The sequence below is a fragment of the Sciurus carolinensis genome, chromosome 8 (assembly GCF_902686445.1).
Source record: "Sciurus carolinensis chromosome 8, mSciCar1.2, whole genome shotgun sequence".
NCBI lineage: Eukaryota > Metazoa > Chordata > Mammalia > Rodentia > Sciuridae > Sciurus > Sciurus carolinensis.
The window spans coordinates 95,351,111-95,372,564 of record NC_062220.1 but is presented as its reverse complement, the minus strand read 5'-3'; the positions used below and the strand labels follow the sequence as shown (position 1 = coordinate 95,372,564).

The 21,454-nt window shown below is 40.0% G+C and overlaps 1 protein-coding gene across 5 annotated transcripts in view; it reads left to right on the top strand.

Moving 5' to 3' along the window:
* The window catches only part of Elmo1 (engulfment and cell motility 1), a 565,472-nt gene that overhangs the window by 399,479 nt on the left and 144,539 nt on the right, over window positions 1-21,454 (top strand). For all 5 annotated transcript variants that reach the window (XM_047560130.1, XM_047560134.1, XM_047560131.1 and 2 more), the window contains one exon: window positions 7,666-7,802. In XM_047560130.1, the coding sequence (XP_047416086.1) occupies window positions 7,666-7,802 (137 nt within the window). The remainder of the gene's footprint in view (window positions 1-7,665; window positions 7,803-21,454) is intronic.

Genomic DNA, 21,454 nt, shown 5'->3' with positions numbered 1-21,454 from the left:
ATCTATCATCCTCCTACCTATCAAGAAAGAGGGCTACTTTCAAGAGAGTATTATGCAACCCCCAGAAGTTCTCTTGGGCCATCCCCCAAACTCTCAATTCCCTTCCAAAGGAAACTTACCCTATTTCCACTATCATAGATGACTCATGGCTGTTTTGAGCTTTAAATGAAGAGGATCTAATCATATATTCTTTTTTCTTTTACTAGGAGTCCTTTCCATCAATAGTGTATTTGTTTCAGTCCATTCATGTTATTGTGAAAGTCCTCTCAATATATTTATATTGTGTATAGCATTTTGAAAAATAATTTCTTTGCAGTGAAGTATGCTGCTATATGAACCATAATTTATTTATCTAATCTACTGCTGGGTGGACATTTTGATGGTTTCAACTTTGAGGCCGTAATAAATATTGCTGCTGTGAACATTCATGAACATTTCTTTTAGAGCACATGCATTTCTCTTGGGTTTATATCTTTGGCTAGAGTTACTATTTCATAGAGTAAGAATATTTTATTTTAGTAAATACTGCTAACCTATTTTTCAAAGTGGTTGAGCTACCAGGTGCTGTGGCACATGCTTGTAATCCCAGCACCTCAGGAGGCTGAGGCAGGAGGATCACAAGTTGGAGGCCAGCCTCAGCAACTTAGCAAGACCATGTCTCAAAATAAAATGCTAAAAGGGCTGGGGATGTGGCTCAGTGGTTAAATGTCCCTGGGTTCAACTGCTGGTACCAAAATAAATAATTTATTTTGTAAAAGTGGTTGAGCTATTTTGCGTGCCCATGATCAGTATATGATGATTCCATTTGTTCTGTAGTATTATCAACAATTAATATTTTCAACTTTTTCACTTTAGCCATTCTATTGGATGTTTGAAAGTGTTTCAGTGTTTAAAGTTGCATTCCCTTATGACTTAAAAAAATCTTAGCACCTTTTCACATGTTTATCACTTAGATATTCTATTTTATAAAGTTCATATTACATTTTGCCCATGTTCCTATTGGATTGTCTTTTTTCTTATTTACAGAAGTATGCATATTTTTACAAATTAATGAGATATATTTATATATACCAGTTCTCTGTCAGATAACATTGCAAGTTTTTTTTTCCTATTCTGAGGTTGCCATTTTAACGTATCTTTTGATAAACAGAAATTTTTGTGGTTTAGTATAATCCAGTCACACCTTTTCCTTATGGTTGATGGTTTTTCTATTTTGTTTAAGAACCTTTTGCCAACCTTAAGGTCTCCTGTATTAGATAGGAGCCCCACTGTTTTTCCTTTTACCCTGAGATCTATAATCCATTTAGAATTGATTTGCAGATGGTGTGAGGTAGAGAGTCATAAATCATTTCTTCCAGATGCATGTACAATTAGCACAACCCAACCTTTTGGAAATCCTTTTGATCATGGTGCCACTTATGTCATAAATCTAGTGACTATATATGCAAGTCTCTTTCTTTGGACTCTATTCCATTGTTCTGTTTTTTTCAGCCATGTACCACACTGTCCTTATTGCTGAAGTTTATTGTAAGTCTATACGTGGCAGTGTTAAGTCCTCCAAATCTGCCATTTGGGTTAATTGTGATAATAATTCGTTTTCTGTTAAAACTGGTAGCAACCAATATTTATCAAGTACTTATTTTTTTCTCAGATAATATGTGAGTCACTTTACATTTATATTTAACCCTAACAGTAACTCAGTGAGGTACATAGTATTGTCTTTTTTTTTTTTTTTAAATGAGGAAATTGAGGTCCAGAAGAATTGTAAGGTGGTCAAGGTCACCTTGCTGTTAGTAGTGATACTAAGATTTGTTCTCAGACCAACCTGACTACAGAACCTTTGCTCTTTTGTTAACACACACTGCCTACCTGGGATGTGGCCTCAGTCATTTTTGCAGAAAGGACTGACTTTTGGTGCTATGTATCTGATTTATAGCCTTGACACTCTTTTGTTTGTTTGGTTATTTTTTTTTCCTTCTCTCCGTGTCCTCAAATAAATAAAGAAATAAATAAGGCACATAGGGAAAGTGAACAATGAAGCATTGGATTAGCTCCTGTGTGTCTTTTCAGTGTAGATTTCATGCTATTTATAGGCATGGTAAAAGATAGAAAAGTCTATTCAGAGTCCTATTAAACCAGGCTTCAGGAGCTGGGAAGAGCTGGGAGGCATGAAGCCTCTGATCCCTATCCTGAAACAGTGGGACTGGTGGCTTCTGTATTGGCTGAACTTGAGAGAACTTGAAGTTCTTTGCCCTCACTCTCCTCTTTTCACCTCTTCTACCTACAAAAGGTTCTGAACTTTTAGCATCTTCCCCCACAGTTCTGCCCTCCAAAGTCAAACTATTCTGGAATACCAGGTCTAAAAATAGAAAAGTCAAGGTTTTCTAGGTAGGGTAAGATGAATTTTCTGCAAAGGTATAAATATGCATTTGCATCCAAGAATACATAAATACATAATCCAGACTGACCCTAGAACCACAAATAGTTCTAATTTGAATTTCTGTGCTGTGGATTGCTAATAAGATTTCATGACTACTCTGGCAATTTTCACGTATTAAATGCTTTGGGGATGTATGATTTACTCCCCTTTTTTCCTGTAACTCATAATTTTACAGCAAAGTGCCCTTTGTATTAAACCTACTTATCTCTTTCAAAATGCACCATTTCCAAAGACCATTGCTAGTAAAATAGCTTATAATGCTGTGGTAAAAATATTCTAATTTTCCCAGAGCCTCCCAAATCTGTGTCCTGCTAGTCATTTCAAAACGAGTTCAACATCTCTTTTAGCATAATAAGGGTCATAGGAAGCTTTTCAACATCTGGAAAATTATACATGTCTTAGAAAATTCCCATGAAAGAAAAAAAATGGTCTGTATTTGCCTATGTCATTCTGTCCTTAGTCCAGTAATTTTCTTATGTAATGATCTACATTAGGTGGTATGAACAGGTTGAAAAGGTGTAAAACTGAGTAACAATTTTCTTATGAAGAGTAAATACTAGCTCATCAACATTTGCTAAGCCTATCAAATACCACTCTGCTGCCTAACACCCTAAGTGAAACGTGTAGCCATCCTGTCAATCAAGGAAATCACAGTTAAGCTACTAAAGTTCAGTGCAGGCCCAGTCTCCAAATTCTGTAAGTTCGATGGACACTAGATAGTTTAAAATACACCATCTAGTATGCATGTGTGTGTGTATGTAGGCAGGTGGGATTTTAGCCTTGGCAGAAATCTTAGAAATCAACCACCCTACCTCATTTATAGCTAAGACACCCAGAGCCTAGAGAACTGACAGGAACTTCTCGAGATTGTAGGGCAACTCCTGAACTCACACTTCATACTCCTTTTTTAATGTTTAGTTGTTACCCTGTAGCAGCCCTCTTTTTCTGAGTCCCTCATAACAATACCTGTTCACTTCACATTATCCAGTAGAAGAGGAATGAATCTGCTTTGACGGGTGCTAAGATTTGGATGTGGTTCACAGCCCAAGAGTTCTTGTGCTAGAGGCTTGGTTCCCAGTGTAGCTGTATTAAGAAATGCTGAGATTTCTCAAAGGTGGAACCCAGCAGAAGCTAGTTAGTTCATTAGAGGCATGCCCTTGGAAGGATTTAATGCTGGTCTCTTGAACTAAATTTGTTCTATTAAGAGAATGAGTTGTTATAAAAGAGCAAACATGGTCCCCAAATCTTTCTCTGGTTTTCTTTCTTGCCATGTGATCTCTCCCTCTAGCACACACTCCCACAGTTATTCCATCTGCCATGTTGTGATGTAGCCAAAAGGCCTTCATCTGAGCCAGCAGCTGCTGGTTCCAAGGTCTTGGACATTCAAAACTGTCAACTAAATAGGCCTCTTTTCCTTTTAAAGCATCTAGCCTCAGGCATTTTGTTATAGAAATAGAAAACGGGCTAATACAACAACAAAAATGCTACATAAATGTACAGCATTCTTGTCTTTATTTTTAAAACCTATATGTGTAGGTTTTAGTTGCTTTCAAAGCTGGCCTACTTATAAATAAATTAGATGTCAGAAAATTAATAGCATCCATTTTACACTCAATTCTGAAAATATCTTTATATTCCAGACTTAAAAGACCAGTGAGTTGATTCTTTTTTATAAAACAGAATCTCATTGTGTTAAAAATAGTGTGCTTAAAAACAATTTGGTTTTTAAAATGTCTTACTATTTTTGTCTCATTGAAAGCTTCTCTCTAAATTTCATTTATAAAACCATTGCTTGCTAATCTTTTTTTTTTCTCAATAAGTGCTGTCTTCCTTTAAAAGTCCAATAAACCTCACCTTCCTTGTTTTTGTGTATTTTTTAAACTCTCAAATGGACAGGGTTCTTAAGACATAGTAATCCCTGTAATCTGACACAAGTTCACTTTTATAAATACGTAGGCTGTGATAGAGTCCACTTGATAGATGTTGAATCTGATGATCCTCATGGCCCAAACTTGCATTGAACTCACTCTCATAGTTACCCCTCCCATCCTCATAGCAACCTAATAAAGTTTGCATTCTTGCTGTCCCCAGTTTTCAGCTGTGAAGACAGAGGCACAGAGAGGTGAAATTACTTGCCTAGATGACTCAGCTAGGATTGTAGAACCAGGACTTCAGCCTCAGCAGGATAGCTTCAGACGTCCTCGTGACGTTGCTACCACCATCATCTCTTGAGTGAGGGATTTTGCCTTTTCTGACAGTGCTTACCTACAAAGGGATCGAATTATCTGGACAGCGCCTTCCTGCAAGATGACCTTCAATCTTAAATACCTACATTTTGAACGTTTTACAGGAAAAAAACATCAGTACTTAATACCTTATCCTGATCTCTAATGGAGACAGAGTTCACTGAGATACAGGAAGAGAAGATAAAGTACATCTGAACAATGATGGTCTTTGGAGTCAAGTTGATCCAAGTTCCAATCCTGGTTCTATGGCTTGTAATCCATGCAACCTTGAGCCTCACCTTCCTAAATATCCTGTTTCTGACACTAAAAAAAAAAAAAAAAAAAAAAAAAAAAAAAAAAAAAAGGAGCTTAATCACAGCTCTCTCATGTGCTTGTTTCAATAAGTGACCATAATTTAGGTAGAGTTTGCCATCCAGCACCTGGACTATGGTCATAGGCAGTGGTGTTGCTGGTGTTGGTACTGTTACCACAGGCCAGGTGTCCTCAGTCAGCAGGTGCTGGCTCTGCACTTGCTGGAAGCCCCATTGGACTGCAGGTCACAGTCTGGGTTTCTGTTGAAAGAGAAGACAGGAGAGTAGGTGGAGAAATTAATTTTCAAAGCAGCAGCCACAAGGAAATGCCCTGGGCTCTTGATGTCAACAAAGGCAGGAAGGCTACTGTTGGGTCAGCTAAACTGTGGGTTTCAATGGTGCACTTGGGGCCACCTAAAAGAAGCTCAGGATGGAAGGTTTTATTTCTCCAAGTTTCATCTTCCTTATACAAAAGCAAGGATGCTCATGATGCCTGCCTTCTAGGGATACAGTGTGAGACAGTGCCTGGAGAGCCCCCGGCACATAATGTGCATCCAGCTAACACAGCCTGTTATTAATGAGGTTACTTCTTCCCTCTTCACCTAAGCAAGAACAGGGCTTGTGGGTCTCAGTTTTGTCTGGCAATCTCAGCTCCAGTAATCCCATAAACATTTTATCTGGGGCATAAAGTACACATATAATCACACTAGGTCCAAAAATGATACTGTGATAATGTGATTAATAACGAGTTCTTGGATGGTAATAGTGTTTTAAGGTGCTTCTGTAGACTTGTAAATTTCATTGGCTTCAGTGCTTATGAAAGTGAGACTGACAGCTCATTGCCCAGGGCAGCAAACAGCACAATCCGCCTGTGTTGATGTTCCAAGTTCCCTAAATAGCTTTGTGTCTCAGGTCAAAACTTCACATTTGCCAGTGTCTCACTGCCAGTAACACAGACTGGGGGAAAGGGTGACTTGTGTGTTCTTGCTTCTAATTGCTGAGATATAAACAGACTTGACTAGGAATTAGGGGAAATGTCATACAGTCTCCCATGATCCTGCAACCACCGTGCTGGTACAGCGTTCGTTGTCACTGCCACCACCTCCCTGTGCATCTGTGTTAACCTCTTTTATCCTCCCTGAAGCTCTTTCCAGTGAATTGTGTCATTTGATCCTGGATAAAGCCTAGGGAGAAGGCACAGGAGATTTCATTTTCATTTTCTAGTTAAGAAAATCCAGACACAGAAAGGGGAAGTGACTTGCTTCTTATTGGCATGGACTGAACTTGAACCTAATCTTGTGTGCTCAAACTTTTTCTTCATGACTGTATAGGGCAGCTCACCTCTGCCTTTATGCTGTTTGGGAGAAAACCTTGTATTCAGATCTGGTTGTGCCTTTCAGGGTTGAGCTTACAAACACACACAGTTGTGACTGACAATGATCAGAAGTCTAGAATCCACTATATTCAGAAAGGTTGAAGATAGACCAGATGGATATACAACAATTTTATCTATGTCAGAGGAAAGCATGTTCCCCTTAGGTCTGGTCAGGATTCATTCAGCTGCTGGGGGCCTGTGTCAGAGTCTTTTCTATGAGTGAAGTTGCTGTGCATCCACACAGTAGGCACCAGGGCTCTCCTCAATAGAAGGTCTCTGCTGTCCATCCCTACTCTGCCCTTCCCCTTTCTCTCTTGTACTTCTAGTGCCTAAAATTTTATCATCCTGGGCCTTGAGGACTATTCAGTCTTTAGCAATTCCAAATAAATAAAAACACTTACACCTGAAGTAACAGCATATGTAGTTGTTTGGGGGAGATGGGTCTCAAAGCCTAGTTTCTTAAACCCTGCAATGTTCTTGTGAGTAGTAAGAGACCTTGCAGAGATGGAATGAGGTGTCATATGTATAAAAGGGCTGTGAAAGTATAAACTGGGCAGGTAGCAGAGATGCAGGGAAGGGCTAGGATCCTAGTCTGAGAAGGAGGAGGAGAGAGGTGGCCAGACCTAGAGCCCAGGGCATGGGGTGTGACCTGAGGAAGCCCACCAGGAGTGGGCTCAAAGGCAATTTTGACCGATTTCATGGTACTGTGCAAGGACTGTACCCAACGCAGCCTTCACAGCCATTTTGGTTGGTCTGACCTCCAGCCATCTGTGCCTGGAAATGTAAAACAAATGGTTAATGGCATCAGATGGTTAATGATTGCAAATGACCCCTTCTCACTGCCATAAGAGGGAAAAGAGCCCCCTGGAGACACAATCATGGATGCCGTTTCCAAACTTGGAATTAATTGTGTATTCAGGAAAGCCCATCTTCTGCCAGTCATTCTGTTAAGAAAGGGGAAATTAAGGGTGATGGAGGCACTGTGCCCAAGGGGGCAACTGGAATAATCTCTATAAGGTCAAAAAGGCAGATACAGGGCTCATATTCAATGTGGTCCTGGAACAAAGCCATAAGGTCTGTGTCCTGGAACTGATCTTCAGACAAAATATGTGTGTAAGTGTAGATCTGTCAATCTGACCCTATACTTCTATGCTGCATGAGGGCTAGCCTTTGGTTGCCATTTTTAAAATGTCTTTTCTCCGTGGCAGCTTAAGCAAAGATGCCATCCTTGTCTCTTTGTGGGGAACCTACATTTGTGGTGTCCTCTCATTTCACTGTTCTAAAACTTCCTTATTTCCCATCTCCTTCCTCTAGCTAGTGAGACCTGCAATGACTTCCACCCGATGTTCTTCACCCACGACAGATCCTTTGAGGAGTTTTTCTGCATCTGTATCCAGCTCCTGAATAAGACATGGAAGGAAATGAGGGCAACTTCTGAAGACTTCAATAAGGTAAAGTGGATCTGGGGTAGAGGAAAGGGCTTCCCATCTTGTTGGAGGGGCATCTTTCTCTGCCTGTGGTATGATTCCTTAGCTGTCTGTAGAAGGTGGTGGGCAAGGCAAGAGGAAGAAGAAGACTGCAATTTTAGTTTTCTTCAAAACTAAAACAAATCCCCAGGTATAAGTAGATTTGTTCCTTTTGTCCAAGCCAGAGTCACCAGTAGAGACCCTTTCTTGAAAAACTTTGTCAAGGTGAACTTTTCACTTCATGGCGTTAGTTTTGGATCACTTGTCAATTCTATAAGATTAATGGGAAGGGTGCCTTCTTCCACCTGTGGAGTAGACAAACACAGAGCCAATTGGATCAGGAAGACAGTTTTGTCTCAGCTGTTTGTCTCTTTGTGGATTATGCAGGTGTCAAAAAGAACTCTTATTAAATGAAAGGTATCTTTCAGGGAATTGTATAAGTTTATATGGAGAATTCTTGGTTTATAATAAGCATCTACTCCTTTGACCTGAGCTGTGCTTTGGGTTTTTTTTTTTTTTTTTTTTTTTTATTGTAAACAAATGGCATACATGTTGTTTCTCTGTTTGTACATGGAGTAAAGGCATACCATTTGTGTAATCATAAATTTACATAGGGTAATGTTGTTTGATTCATTCTGTTATTTTTTCCCTTCCCCCCACCCCTCCCACCCCTCTTTTCCCTCTATACAGTCCTTCCTTCCTCCATTCTTGCCACCCTCCCTAGCCCTAACCCTAACCCCTCCTACCCCCCATTATGTGTGCTTTGGTTTTTCTATGGTATAATTCCACACCAAGAGCACAACTTTCCCATATGCATTTGTATGTGAATGTCAACTAGAGAGAAAGGTGTTGACCAACCTAAAGGTAACAGAAGCACAGTCCATGCTCTTAGAAATAAACAAACTATATCCTTCAATAAAAGCCTGATTAATAATATTAGCATGACTAATGTCTGATTTTAGGATTGGATCAGACATATGTTGGGCTTTAATGCTTTAAATGTGCTGTTATATGTGGCTCTGGGTATGGTTGGCACCAGCACCATAGCCCCTTCACCCAGTATGAGGAATATAACTGAAGAGTCTGAGAAGCTGGCCTCATAGTCACACTAGGGGACCTTCATGGGCTGTGGCTTGATGCATAACCTATCTGAATTCCAGTTGCACTTAATGTTCTTCTTAGTCTTTGCATCCCTGTCTCCTGTCTGATCTTACATCTCATTCTTCCTTTTCACTGTGTTTCTGGTTTATGGCATCTTGAATCAACACTGATTACAAAGACAACACTGAAACAAAGACAAAATCAGGAAAAGGACTCTATCCTTAGGTTCTAACCTGTCTGCCCCTCAGCACAGTGATCTCATCTGCCCTTAAGGACCTACACCTTTCTGTCTCAGCCATATCTGCTATCTTTCCTTTGCATCTTGGGCCATCTATTGATTTCAATAAATTAGTCCTCAGTGATGTCCCTTCATGGTACACTGATTGATCTAGAAGCTCCAGTCCAGAGCTTCTGTGTGCTTGAGCAGCTGTGTCAGAGGATAGGCATGGCTCAAGGAGGACATGGGAGTAAAGAAGCCCATTAATTCCCCTGTGATTATAACCAAACCTCTTCAGTGTACTTAAGTTGATTATGGGATACTCTGTAATTCAGGTGCAAATTATCTCCAGGATGATAGTCTTCATCCAGTCAAGCCAAAAGAGAGATAGATAGATAGATAGATAGAGAGAGAGAGAGAGAGAGAGAGAGAGAGAGAGAGAGATTTAAATCAATAGTCTTTGAAAGTGACTATGGCCACTTTGCCCTGGATCAGTTCCACTTTGCCAGGGCTGTGTTGTGAAATTCCTCCAGTCCTCAGCATTATGTATGAGGACACGTGCTTCTCCAGGGCGAGAAGACCTAACCACCCAGCATGTGTCTTGGTATCAGTCAAGATACCAGAGAAGGGTCATGGATGAGGAAGACAAGGAAATTTAATTTTCTACATGAAATAATCCCCCCCCTTCCCGGTTACTTTTGTGACCAGAAAAGTACAACCATTATATACATTGTTATCACATATGTTTCATTTTTCTATTGTTGCTGTAACAAAGTGCCACAAATTTAGCAGCATAGACAATACAAATTTATTATCTCACAGTTCTATAGTTCAGAAGCCAAAAATGGGTTTTGCTGGGCTAAAATTAAGGTGTCAGCAGAACTGTGTGTCTTTTTGGAGGCTCTAGGGGAGAATCTGTTTCCTTGCTTTTTCCATCTCCTAGAGGCTGCCTGTCTTCCTCAGGCTGTGTCCTGTTTCTCCATCTTCAAAGCCAGAAACTGCAGATCTAGCCTTTCAGATGTTCCATCCCATCCCTCTTCTGTCTTGGTCATGCACTTTTAAGGACCCTTGTAATTACATTGAATTTGGATAATCCAGGATCATCTCTTTGTCTTAAGATCAGTGGATACCAACCTAAATTCCACCTGCAATTCAATCCCCCTTTGCTGTGTAAGGTAACATACTCACAGGTTCTGGGAGTTGGAACAGGGCATCTTCAGGGATCCTTATTCTGCCCATCACAGCACATATTTGATTTGTAATTCTATTTGATTTTTAAGTGTGTATATCAATTTGAATTAATGAAATCTGGACAACATGAGCCTTTTCTTTTTCTTTTTGTGGGCAGACATAATCTTAGTTATGACATTCTGCCAGTGGCTACTCAAATTCAAATATATTTATGTCCCTTTTCTTTATGTCCCTGTTCTGCCTCCACTAACCTTTTCAACAAAGAAGGGCCCAGTGTAAGAGCCACTAGTTCAGTTTGAAGTCCATCTTTCTGACTTTTTTCCTACTGCCTGCCTATCAGCCACTGTTCTGCTTTACTCGATAATAAATTGAAGAAGAGAGAAGTGCTGAAATTGAAATCAGTTCACTTTTCTTCTTGTTATTAACTTGGTAGCAGAGGAGATTGAATTTAGGAACAAATGTGGGCTTGGAGTTACTGGTCGATTTAATGTTTTCTCTTGTTCCCTAAGACTGTCCAAATTCGAATTTAGAAATATCTTAAAAGACCCAACATGAAACAATTTCTTTTGAACTTTCTTGGACACTATCTCAGACTCTCATCACTTTGAAAGAGTATGGAAGGCAGATTCATTGTCAACTCTGAGACTCAGGGCCCTGTGAGAAGGGCTCACTAATCTGCCTTCCTGGGTTCCTCACTGGAGATACAAGGCCCCTCAATTCAAAAATTTAATTTATCCTGCAAACTATATGAGAGTCTATCCAGAACAGGAATAGCTCCTGTAACCCGCCTTGCTTGGGACATCAGTTTGTAGATATTTGATGCATGGTAGTTAAAGCGGCTGCTAGAAGAGAATGTTTGGAAAAGCAGCTGTCTTCTGCTCTTCCAGGCTTTGGATGCAGCAGATGGGATGTTTTTTATTTATATAAGAGAAGTAGAATTGGAGAGTGATTAAAATATTTATGCTTTGAAAAGTACTTTCTTTCAGTTTTTCAATATAGCAGTCTGCAGAATAATCCATTGATTCAGACCATTGAGTTTGTATTCTATGTTTTTGCCTTTTATTACCAATATTTTAGAGCATGCATTATTCATTTTTATGGGCATTAGAGAAGGGCTAAACTGCAGCTGGTTACCTCAGCACACAAGTGGCCCCATAATCATTTCATGGAAACCTTCATTTTTGAGCAGGATAGGAAAGAGGACACAAGTGATTTGGAAATTTCAGGTACAGGAATCTCATTTAAAGCTCATGTGGCTGACTGCTCCCTGTTAAAAAATTCTAACAAGAGTGTACATGTAAAAAATAGATCTCTGTGTATCTGTGTTTCTCATCCTTGACTATGCATTAGCATTATCTGGGGCCTGTTATCTCAGGTCCAATTGCATAAAGAATAATTAACTCATGGAGTGGGGGCAAAGCTATCAATGAGTATTTTCATTAAGGCAGATTTGATCTCTATTGGTGATTTTTGTCAATAGAATTACTGTCAGCTCAGAAGCACATCCTTGTGTGGAAGTAAATTTTGCCTTGTTGAGCTAAATAAACAAAAAAAGACCATCAGCTGATATATGGGACATGTACCACCAACTAGGACAGATTGTCTACATGGATGGGGAAGCATGTCTGTTAGTCTGTAAGAAGCAATTCTAATCCTCGTTCTGCTACTCAGAAAATTAATGAAAAATAAAAAAAAATGGAGACTAGCATCTCCTCTCCTATGGTGGGGCAATATTAAATGGAAGTAATAAATGTAAAAATGCATTGAGGAAGTAAAATGTCATATGCAGGTGTAAAGTGCTCTTTTCATAATCACAAGATCAATCCTGCCTATGAAGTATGAGTAAATTGCCCTTTTCAAAAGAAGACTTATTTTGTCCATTACACTAAAAAGAAAAAGAAAAGTGAAGCTGTCTAGGATTCCTATATTAAGTTCTGAAACTGAATTAATAACCCATTTAACTTTGGCAAAATTAGGCTCTAAGCTGAAAATTTCATGGATGTTGGCATGATCTTCTTTCAAACAACTTTATTAGGTACCTTGGTTTCTCATGAGTAGTAGCCTAAAAATCAGCAGGTCTCATGATTCTCTTGTACTTTATGGCTGACCAGAATGAAGGCCTCTTCAACAACCACCTACTGTCTGGGGTAGCTGAGTCTTTTTAGAGACCATCAAAATACTTCTTTGTAGTATTGGTGCTACTTTAGACTCTATCAAAATCAACATTATAAACCAAGATCACATGACTTTGCCACACTTTCAACTTACCAAAATGGAAGAAACTAGTGATTTGGAAAATGTAGTCATTCTAGTGTAAAAAGACTATTGTGAAACTTTATCCAGTGGCATAATAAGCTAAGTACACAGGATGGAGTTAGAATCTCAGGCTTGCAGATGAGAAACCATCCCTGCTTAAAAGAACAGAGACTGTGCAATGGGAGAACCCAGGCCCAACAAAGACGCAGCTGCCCCTGGCCAGGCTATGAGCTTCATCCGAGTCAATGGGAGAAAATCTCAATTAGGAAGAATTGGAGATCAGGCCAGAAGGAAAAGATCCTGAGAAATCCCCTGGAAAAGTATCCATAGAAAATTACCACCAACTAGTCACATCTAGTGGATTATGGTGTGGTATAGAAAAGGGATCACATTTAAAACCTTAAAGTCAGCAAAGGCATGAATAAAATGGGAGAATATGTTTGCTCTTCAAGCTGCTTTCAGCTTACTGACTTTCTGTGCATGCTTTTCAAGGGACAATTACACATTCAGGAGTCCCCTTCCTAGGCCAGCTCAACTTCATAGCGGTGCAGACAGCGCTCTGTTGGTTAGCCGAGCTGGCCCAGGGAATGAAAGGTGGTCTGTAAATCTCACCATGAATAAACATGAATCTCCTCATTTGCATGAGGCAGGTGACTGTAAAATATCTTGGAGCAAGTTATGAAAGGAAGCTCTGTGTGTCTGTGCCCAGGGGAAGCTGGGAGGACTCAGCGTTGTTTATCTTCATTAGAATTCCATCTAGTACTGCTGTTATTGATCTAAACTGGGCCTGGTGTGGCTAATAAAGTAGGTGTACGTTTTAATTGAAACATGAATATTTAAGTAGAGGAGAAGTTTTTAAAGAGCCCTTATGTCGTACGATTGAGGTTATCCATTTTTCAACTGTCGAGGCCATTAACTAATATTTATTCAAAAGGCTTCTCAAGCTTCACACAGGTCTTTGGGGTTGCCACACGGGTAGACCTCTGGAAGTAAATGCCTTATATGAATAGATTTATTTTTTTTCTTTGATGTTTCCCATAGAATAGCTAGCAAATGGTTCTGTGTGTGTTTGCATTGAAGCAGCTCATTTAAGGTAGCAATAGCCTTTTGCTCAGGGACTTTGACACGTTCTGTTAGACAAGCAGTAGAGGTATGTCCCCTATAGTCCTCATTTGTAACAATTATACTATCCAAGACAGATGACTGAGAGTGACTTCATTAACTTACTTTTTTTTTTTTAAATGTATTTGTTTAAATAGATCCCACTGCATAGGCTTTATAAAAAGAAATGTTTTAATAACAGGTAACATGGGCCTGGCCAAGTCTGAAAGGCTACTGGGCGAGAGAGCAATATTTCTCAACCTCTTACATTACCAACCCCCCCAGGAGCCTTTTTAGACACTTTATCCCCCTAATCATCTTCCCCTTAAAATTGTTATATGTTTATGTTATGTATGTTTATCTGTGCTTTAGACATATAAAGAATGAATTTTATTGCCCCTCCAAGAACCAATTTTCATCCCCCTAGGGTTGAGATATCTCTCCCTCATTGAGGAAGCAAGGCTGAGAGCCAACAGGAGGACCTGGTGGCAGTGCCAGCTTGGCCCTTCACCAGCAGCATGACCTTGAGCATGCCCTCTGGCAAAGAAGTCCCTTCTCATCTGTATACTGGTAGGAGCAATAATAATAACAGTGATATTTCCCAGAGCCACTGTGAGGATTAGGTCTTATAAAGTTTGCCTTGCAAATGGTTCTATACATGTGAGAGATGTTGATCTCAACAGACAAAAACTAAATCGAAAGTACATTGCATTTAGTACTTCAGTATGATTTGCTGCATTCAGTTCCCAAGATAGATTGTTCAACTGTCTATAAATACATATTTTCTCATACCTTTTTACTGAGATCCATTGAAGTTAGGCTGGTCACTGAACAATTTTGACCACTGTGAAAATCAACTCTTAAGTGAGAGAATCCTCTTGTTTATTTATGTTGAGGGTCACACATCTCAAGCCCACCCACAAACACCCTATAGGTGACCCAGGGCTGGACACTGTAGTGATTAAAGAACCAGGTCCTCGCTTCTAGCTGGATGACCTTGTGCAAGGGCTCAGCCCTGTCAGCTTCAGATTCCTCATCTGTGACATAGAAACAGGGACATTACCCACAGCTACAATGGCTCTGAACCTTCATATGCCAGGCATACATACTGCTTGGCTCAGTTTGGGCCTGGAGCCAGCACCAATCAATGGTAATATGGAGCTGGGAGAAGACCAGGTGACATAGATTCTAATTGCCTCTGTAATGGGAAAAGGATCATTGTGGCAGTGCTAATGCAGGCATTTTAGGAAAGGTGGATGAGCTTCTCCCTTGGATTTAGCAGCAAACTTAATGGAGCACCCATTATGGTGGTCCCAGCTGTTCACAGTCTACACCACATTTACGAGGCACATAGAGATGACCCTAAAGAGGTCCATTCCCAGGTGCTTTGCATCACTCCTCCCCCTACACTATCGCAGCATTCACAAAGAAAAACATGCAAAGACCCAGAGTTATCCAGGAAGGGTTAGGTTTTCTTGACCCTATTCATGTACTTGCCATAAAAATGGTTAAATGGTTAAATGAATTTTAGTTGGCTAAATCATTGCTAAAAGATTTTGCTTTCTGATCATTGTCTGTAACTACAGCATTTACAAAAATCATGTTTACCATGAGTGAGTTTCATGCACAATTTTGGCCAAGACTGACAATAGTTAGAATGCTTGGGGAGTGTTGCTTTGTGATCAAGGTCTGGTGGAGTTCTCATGACGTAAGCCTTTCTATAACTGGTTTATCTTTCTTTGAATGTGTAACATGAGCAAAATTGAGACTTGCCAATTATGAGAAGGAAATCATTGATAGGCTCTTTTGCTGGGTAGCAAGGTCATATGCCAGTCCCTTGGTTCAATTTCAGACCATCCCTGAACATGAGATTAATGACTGTTCTCCAAGTGAACTGCTTTACATAGCTCTGTATTCCCTGACTTCTGAAACTTCTTTCCCTTTTATTAACTACACTTTGGGACTCTGTACAAGTTGTTAACAGGTTCCTATGACCTGAATTTCAGATTCCATTGTGGATTATGTGAGGGATTTGATAATGGCACAGAAACCATTTTATCAGTGTATGTCCAATTAAAAGGGAATCACCTACGTTTTAAGTAAGGCATAATGAGATTGAGTATTTTTAAATTAAAGGGTGGATAGGAATGAGTTGCTTAGCTAAAAAGGGTATTTTAGGTGGGGATCTCTGATAAAATGTAAGTCCTCTTTGATTTTAAAGCAATTATTTATCTTGTTATTGCAGAGTAAGTTATGTTAGATGGGAGATTGAGAACACACCACTAGAAACAGATCTGTCTCCTACAGTAGAACAGAAAGAGCATATAGGTGCTGTTTTATGGGTGCTTCCTCTTGCCAGCTAAGGGTACCAGATGAGATGGGTGGAGGATTGAGGGCAAAGAGGGTCCCAGAATAAGATGAGATGAGAAATCAGAATGAAAGAGTAGGACCAGGAGTCATTGCAACAACTCCAATACAAGAGAAGTGAAGAAATCCCACATGAGGTTTCCTAATATCCTCTGCAAAAATGTCAGATCTGGAAGGTCAGGAGTTTAAATATACATTTAATTATTTAAATGTGCATTAAATATTAAAGTGCTAATTTGCCATGCTTAAGTGTCTGTGCAGATTTTTTCAAAATCATGCTTTCGTTTCTGAAAAACAATGAATTATGGGTAAAGATTATCCACTTTCTCTTTGCCAAATAGGACCTGAAACATTAGTGCCTTGTTCAACACCCACACTAGCTTACCTGCTCCATTGCCAGGCACAGAGTTAAGCCACTGAGTCAAACAGGTCAGAAGCATGGACAAAGGTTGAAAGGCAAGAAGATGGCATTAAAGGAAGGTTAAATTTGCCAGCATTTTCTCCAACCCTTTTGTGGCAATTATTATGGGGAGAAAAATGAATATTGAAACTTGAATTTGAGATATTAGGTTTCCAGATTGCTGGTGCCCCTGTACTTCTCTTTCTTTTGTTGTTTCTCTGTGTTTTCCCGCTGTTCTGGTAATATTATAAGTAATAAGCTGGGTGTGGTGGCACATGACTGTAATCCCAGCAGCTCAGGAGGCTGAGGCAGGAGGATCATGTGTTCAAAATCAGCCTTAGCAATTTAGCAAGGCCCTAAGCAACTCAGCAAGACCCTGTCTCTAAATAAAATATCAAAAAGAGTTGGGGATGGGGCTCAGTGTTTAAAGACCCCTAGAATCAATCCCTTATTCAAAGAAAAAAAGTTGTAATAGTTGGTGCTCAGTGCTTCTGTGTGGCAGAAATCAAGTAGGCAGATACCATTTCCCTGTTGGGGCAACACCTTCTTTTTTTAAATATACTTTTTTAGTGGTTGACCTTTATTTATTTTTTTTTTCACTTATTTACATGTGGTGCTGAGAATTGAACCCAGTGCCTCACACATGCTAGGCAAGCACTTACCACTGAGCCACAACCCCAACCTCAGGGCAACACCTTCTTTTAAGAAGTTCTCAAGCCTACAACTATCATCAACTGACTCAAATGCCCCGGAGGTGCCCCTCTAGCTCTGTTCCTATGAATGTGCATATCCTAGAACTTACCACAGTGATAAGTTTCCTGAGAGCAAAGCCTTGCATATTCTATATTTTAGAATCTAGTAATGTGCCTGTGATTCAAAAGACATGCAAAGTTACTCTCCCGCAACCACCATACTGTCAGCACGGCCACACCAGTGTCAATATCTTGGTTAGCGGTCAAGATTCGATCTACATTTTCAGTGCTATCCAGTCTTTCTACAAATGTTTATTTGGGTCTACAGCATGGTGAGCACTGTGGTAGGCATGGGAATATGGAGGTCACAAGACAGGAAGCTGGTAGCCTGATACATTTCTATTTGGAAAATTAAGAAGTAATTATCTCTTTGCAAAACCAATCACTGAACAAAGTCACTACAATCACTACCTGGTCCTTTGCCTTCTCATCATTGCCTTGATTCATGTTTTCCTCTCCTCTCACCCCAAACATGGTGTGACTGACTGGTCACAGTTTCTCACGGCTCTATGTGGTAGTATACCTCTACTTCCTTGCCAGCACTCATAGAGTGTGAAGCATTTTTTCCCAACCTTTTGACTTGGTCAACAACATGCTTGAGCTGGGGAGGCGTACATGGTTGTGAAGTGAACAGAGGCTTGGCTATTACTTGCCGAGTGGGATTGGGCTCTTGTACTTCTGCCTTCATCTTGAGAATGACATACCCTGGATAACCATGGTGCTCAGTGTAGGTTCCATGACAAGACACAGGGAGCACAGTTTCCCCAGTTATCCCCTAGAATTACAGCTTGAAACAGCCATCTCAGCTGACCTACAGGCCTGTGGGTATGAGAAAAACTTCCTCTTAACCGTAGGAACTGTCATCCACCCAGCATCATTGTGGAAAAACTAAGACATCAGCTGTTGCACTACTCATCTCCCAGCTTTGATATCTCATTTTCAAAATTCCCCCCAACATAGATCTGACCATATCACTCTTGATTTTCCCTTCATTCCCTCTCTGTACATTGCCTGGCTTAGAAAGTTTCACGGCCTTAGCAAGGTGTTCTGATGTCTCCTTAATTAGCCACGGTACTTTTTCTGCTCATCACACATCTTTACCCTGCACCTGCCTGGGCAATACCGGCACATCCTGAATGCCCATCATTTCTGGTGTGTGCTTTAACACTTTCATATCACAGGAATTAGCTCATCCTCATTTCCTCTGCCAGGAATGTCTTCCCCCATCTGCCTGTTGAAATTCTCCTTATCCTTTAGGATTTTGCACAAGCACCACCTTAGTGAGATGGTTACCATCTCCCTTTCATTCAGTATGAATTTTTGCACCTCTGCCTCCACAGCATGGAATTCAAAATTTCTTTTGAAAAATATCTTCCAGCTCTATAGTAGTTATTTATTTATAAATCTACCTTTCCAAATTAAGTCAGTATATCATTGGAAGCAAGAACTTTTATGGTTCACTATCTTCCTGATGCTTTTTAACTAGTATCTGCTCAGTTACTTTGGGTTGAATGTTGAATGAATGAATGGCTAAATATGTCTAATTCACTCATTAATTAAAATGGCTCAACTGGCAAATGAGCTGCATCAATTTACAGTTTTAACATGGGATAGTCATTGTTACTCAACTCCCAGGAACCATAGTTAATAAATATTTTGTAGTTCAGTGGAATAAAGAATTTTCTTGCCCCAAATTCTGATAGGTCATACTGAGAAACACTTCTAGAACCACCCCTCAAAATTGCATTTTCAGATGTCAATACTTGAGGAAGTTATAAAATGATTCTCCCATTTGTTTCTTAATAAAAATGACACTGGTATTTTCCCATCTATATAACTTTATATAAGGTGAATGGAAAATCTTGAAGAGATCGAATTGTTGGGGAAAAAAAAATCAACCTGAATTTCTCTTCTCCAGTGAGCTTTTTTGCCAGCCCCTGGTTAAAAAAATAATAAGAAGAAAATCCCTCTTTCATTTTTCACCTTAACTTGTTTATTATGTCACTCTTAGGCATGCTTAGCCCATGCCCTGGCAATTCAGGGAACACTCTGTTTCCCCACTTGACTTGTTTCCTGGCCAGTGGGGAAAATAATATCTACAATGTCACTTATCTTTTCCCAGGATGGCTGTTGAGAGACCTTCCAGTGCAAAGGACAACCGCAGCTTCTGACTGTCCATCCCATTTAGGTGACTGCTTCCTACCCAAGCAGATCCAAGAAACGTGTGCCTGCATAGTAGGCATATTAAATCACAAACATGAATTCATCATGCATTAGCATTTTACCTTGACCTCACAAAGTTCTCTTAAATTAGAAAAAAATTTGCATTCCCCCAAGTTGCCACAAGTGCTGTGTGTTTGCTGGAGGTAATCAACTCTCTAGGACGGCTCGGGTCCTGTTTTCCTGATTTCTCTTTCACACATCCATTTGCGTGGCTTGGCTGAATTTGAAGTGTATGGCATATGGCTTTTTGCCGCTTGAGCTGCCATGGAAGTAAATGTCATTGGCATAGAACGCCAGATTTCCATTTTGTGAATCACAGAGCATGGAATTCTGTCCGAAAGCTCCCTGGCCGTTCTGTGTTCTTAAAGCAGAAATAGAAAAGGGTAAGAGCTATGCATCACAGAAAGATGCCATTCCTATTAAGATGCACTTATCATGATAAAAAGTATGTATGAAGCAGACATGCTAGTGCCCTCGATTGTCAGAAAAAGCAGCTTCACTTGTTTTGTTGTGGTCAGGGCACTTGGTGAGCTGGGATGTGCTCCCAAGCCTCAGCTAAGCAGAGGCTGGTCAGGAAGCAATGGAGAGTTGTTTTTGAATTTTTTCAGATAGATAAGAATTCACTTGGGCATGTACCAGAAAATTAAGACTGTGAGTACAAGATATCCATGTTTACTGGATGCAGCTTACCAGAATTTTGTATTCATTAAATTTTTGAGCTATAAAACACTATAGGACCTACTTGATTGATAAAGGAGACCTGAAGCTGTTACAGATGCAACCTCAGTCCTTGTCTCCCTCCATTCCCATGGAAGAGGATCCTAGGGAGATATTTGGAAATTCTTAGAAGGAATAAAGGATTGGATGGTACCAAATGACATTGCGAATATTTGACTTTTTTTCTGACAAGTGCAGCAATTTCAGATGGTTCAACCTAATGATTGTTGCATATCCTGTGGGTTCCAGAAGTGTTACCCATACACATATTCATTGATTTTTGGACTTAGTCTTGTATGTTATCCATAGTATCAAAGTCTCTTTCATGTACCCTTGTTCTGTAATCATTTAATTTGTTAAATAAATTGCAATACAGTTTACAGGCAAGGCCATTGACTCTGAACCCAAAGAATAGAGCTCAAACCCCAGCTCCATTATTTCCTTGCTGGGTAATTAACCCATCCTGTCCCTCAGTCTCTTCATTTGGAAAATGTGAATCTTAATATAGTTGTTGTGAGAGTTAAATACATCAATATGAGGCAGAACCATATGGAATGGTCACTATTTGCCTTTCTGAATTGCAAAATTAGAGGTTATGTATGGCACATACTAATATATGTAAAAGTATTGGGACCACTTTTGGGAGGGAAACAAAATGAAGAATTGACAGATTTGATGTGGGGAGGCTTGGTTTCTATCCAGCTCTGCCTTAACTCACTGCGTAACCATGGACCTTTCTCCTGTATCTGCACTCACAACCCCTCTCCTGGACAAAGGTGGTGTCCCTAGAGACATCTAAGGTGGGTTCTGTGGTACTCTGAATTCTATCCCTTCTGGCTGCTCTGAGACTCTGCTCTATCACTTCTAATCCTTACATCATCAGTCTCTTCTTCTCCATGCTGTCTTCTCACCAGCATACAAATGCATTGAATCTCTCATATTTTAAAGAACAAATAACTTTCTCAACCTTCTGTTTACCCCTGGTCCTCTCCAAACCAGGCTTCCTCAAATGGCTGACACTACTCACCTCCTCTCCTTTTCCCTTATCAATCTGCTGCAATCTGACTTATGCCCTCAATAAAAATACAACTAAGCAGAGGAAGAGAAAAACGGCTTTAAAATGCATCAAAATATATTATAGGTCCTTGAAACCCTCTTCAGCCACAAAAACCACTGACTTTGACAAAGTTGAGGATGATTTCTGATGGGCAGATACAAATCTCCATCTTATTTACCTTCTTCGTAGCACTTGGACCTATTGGCCACTTCTGTCCTTGAAAACTATCTTACTGTGGGTTTGGAAACACATACA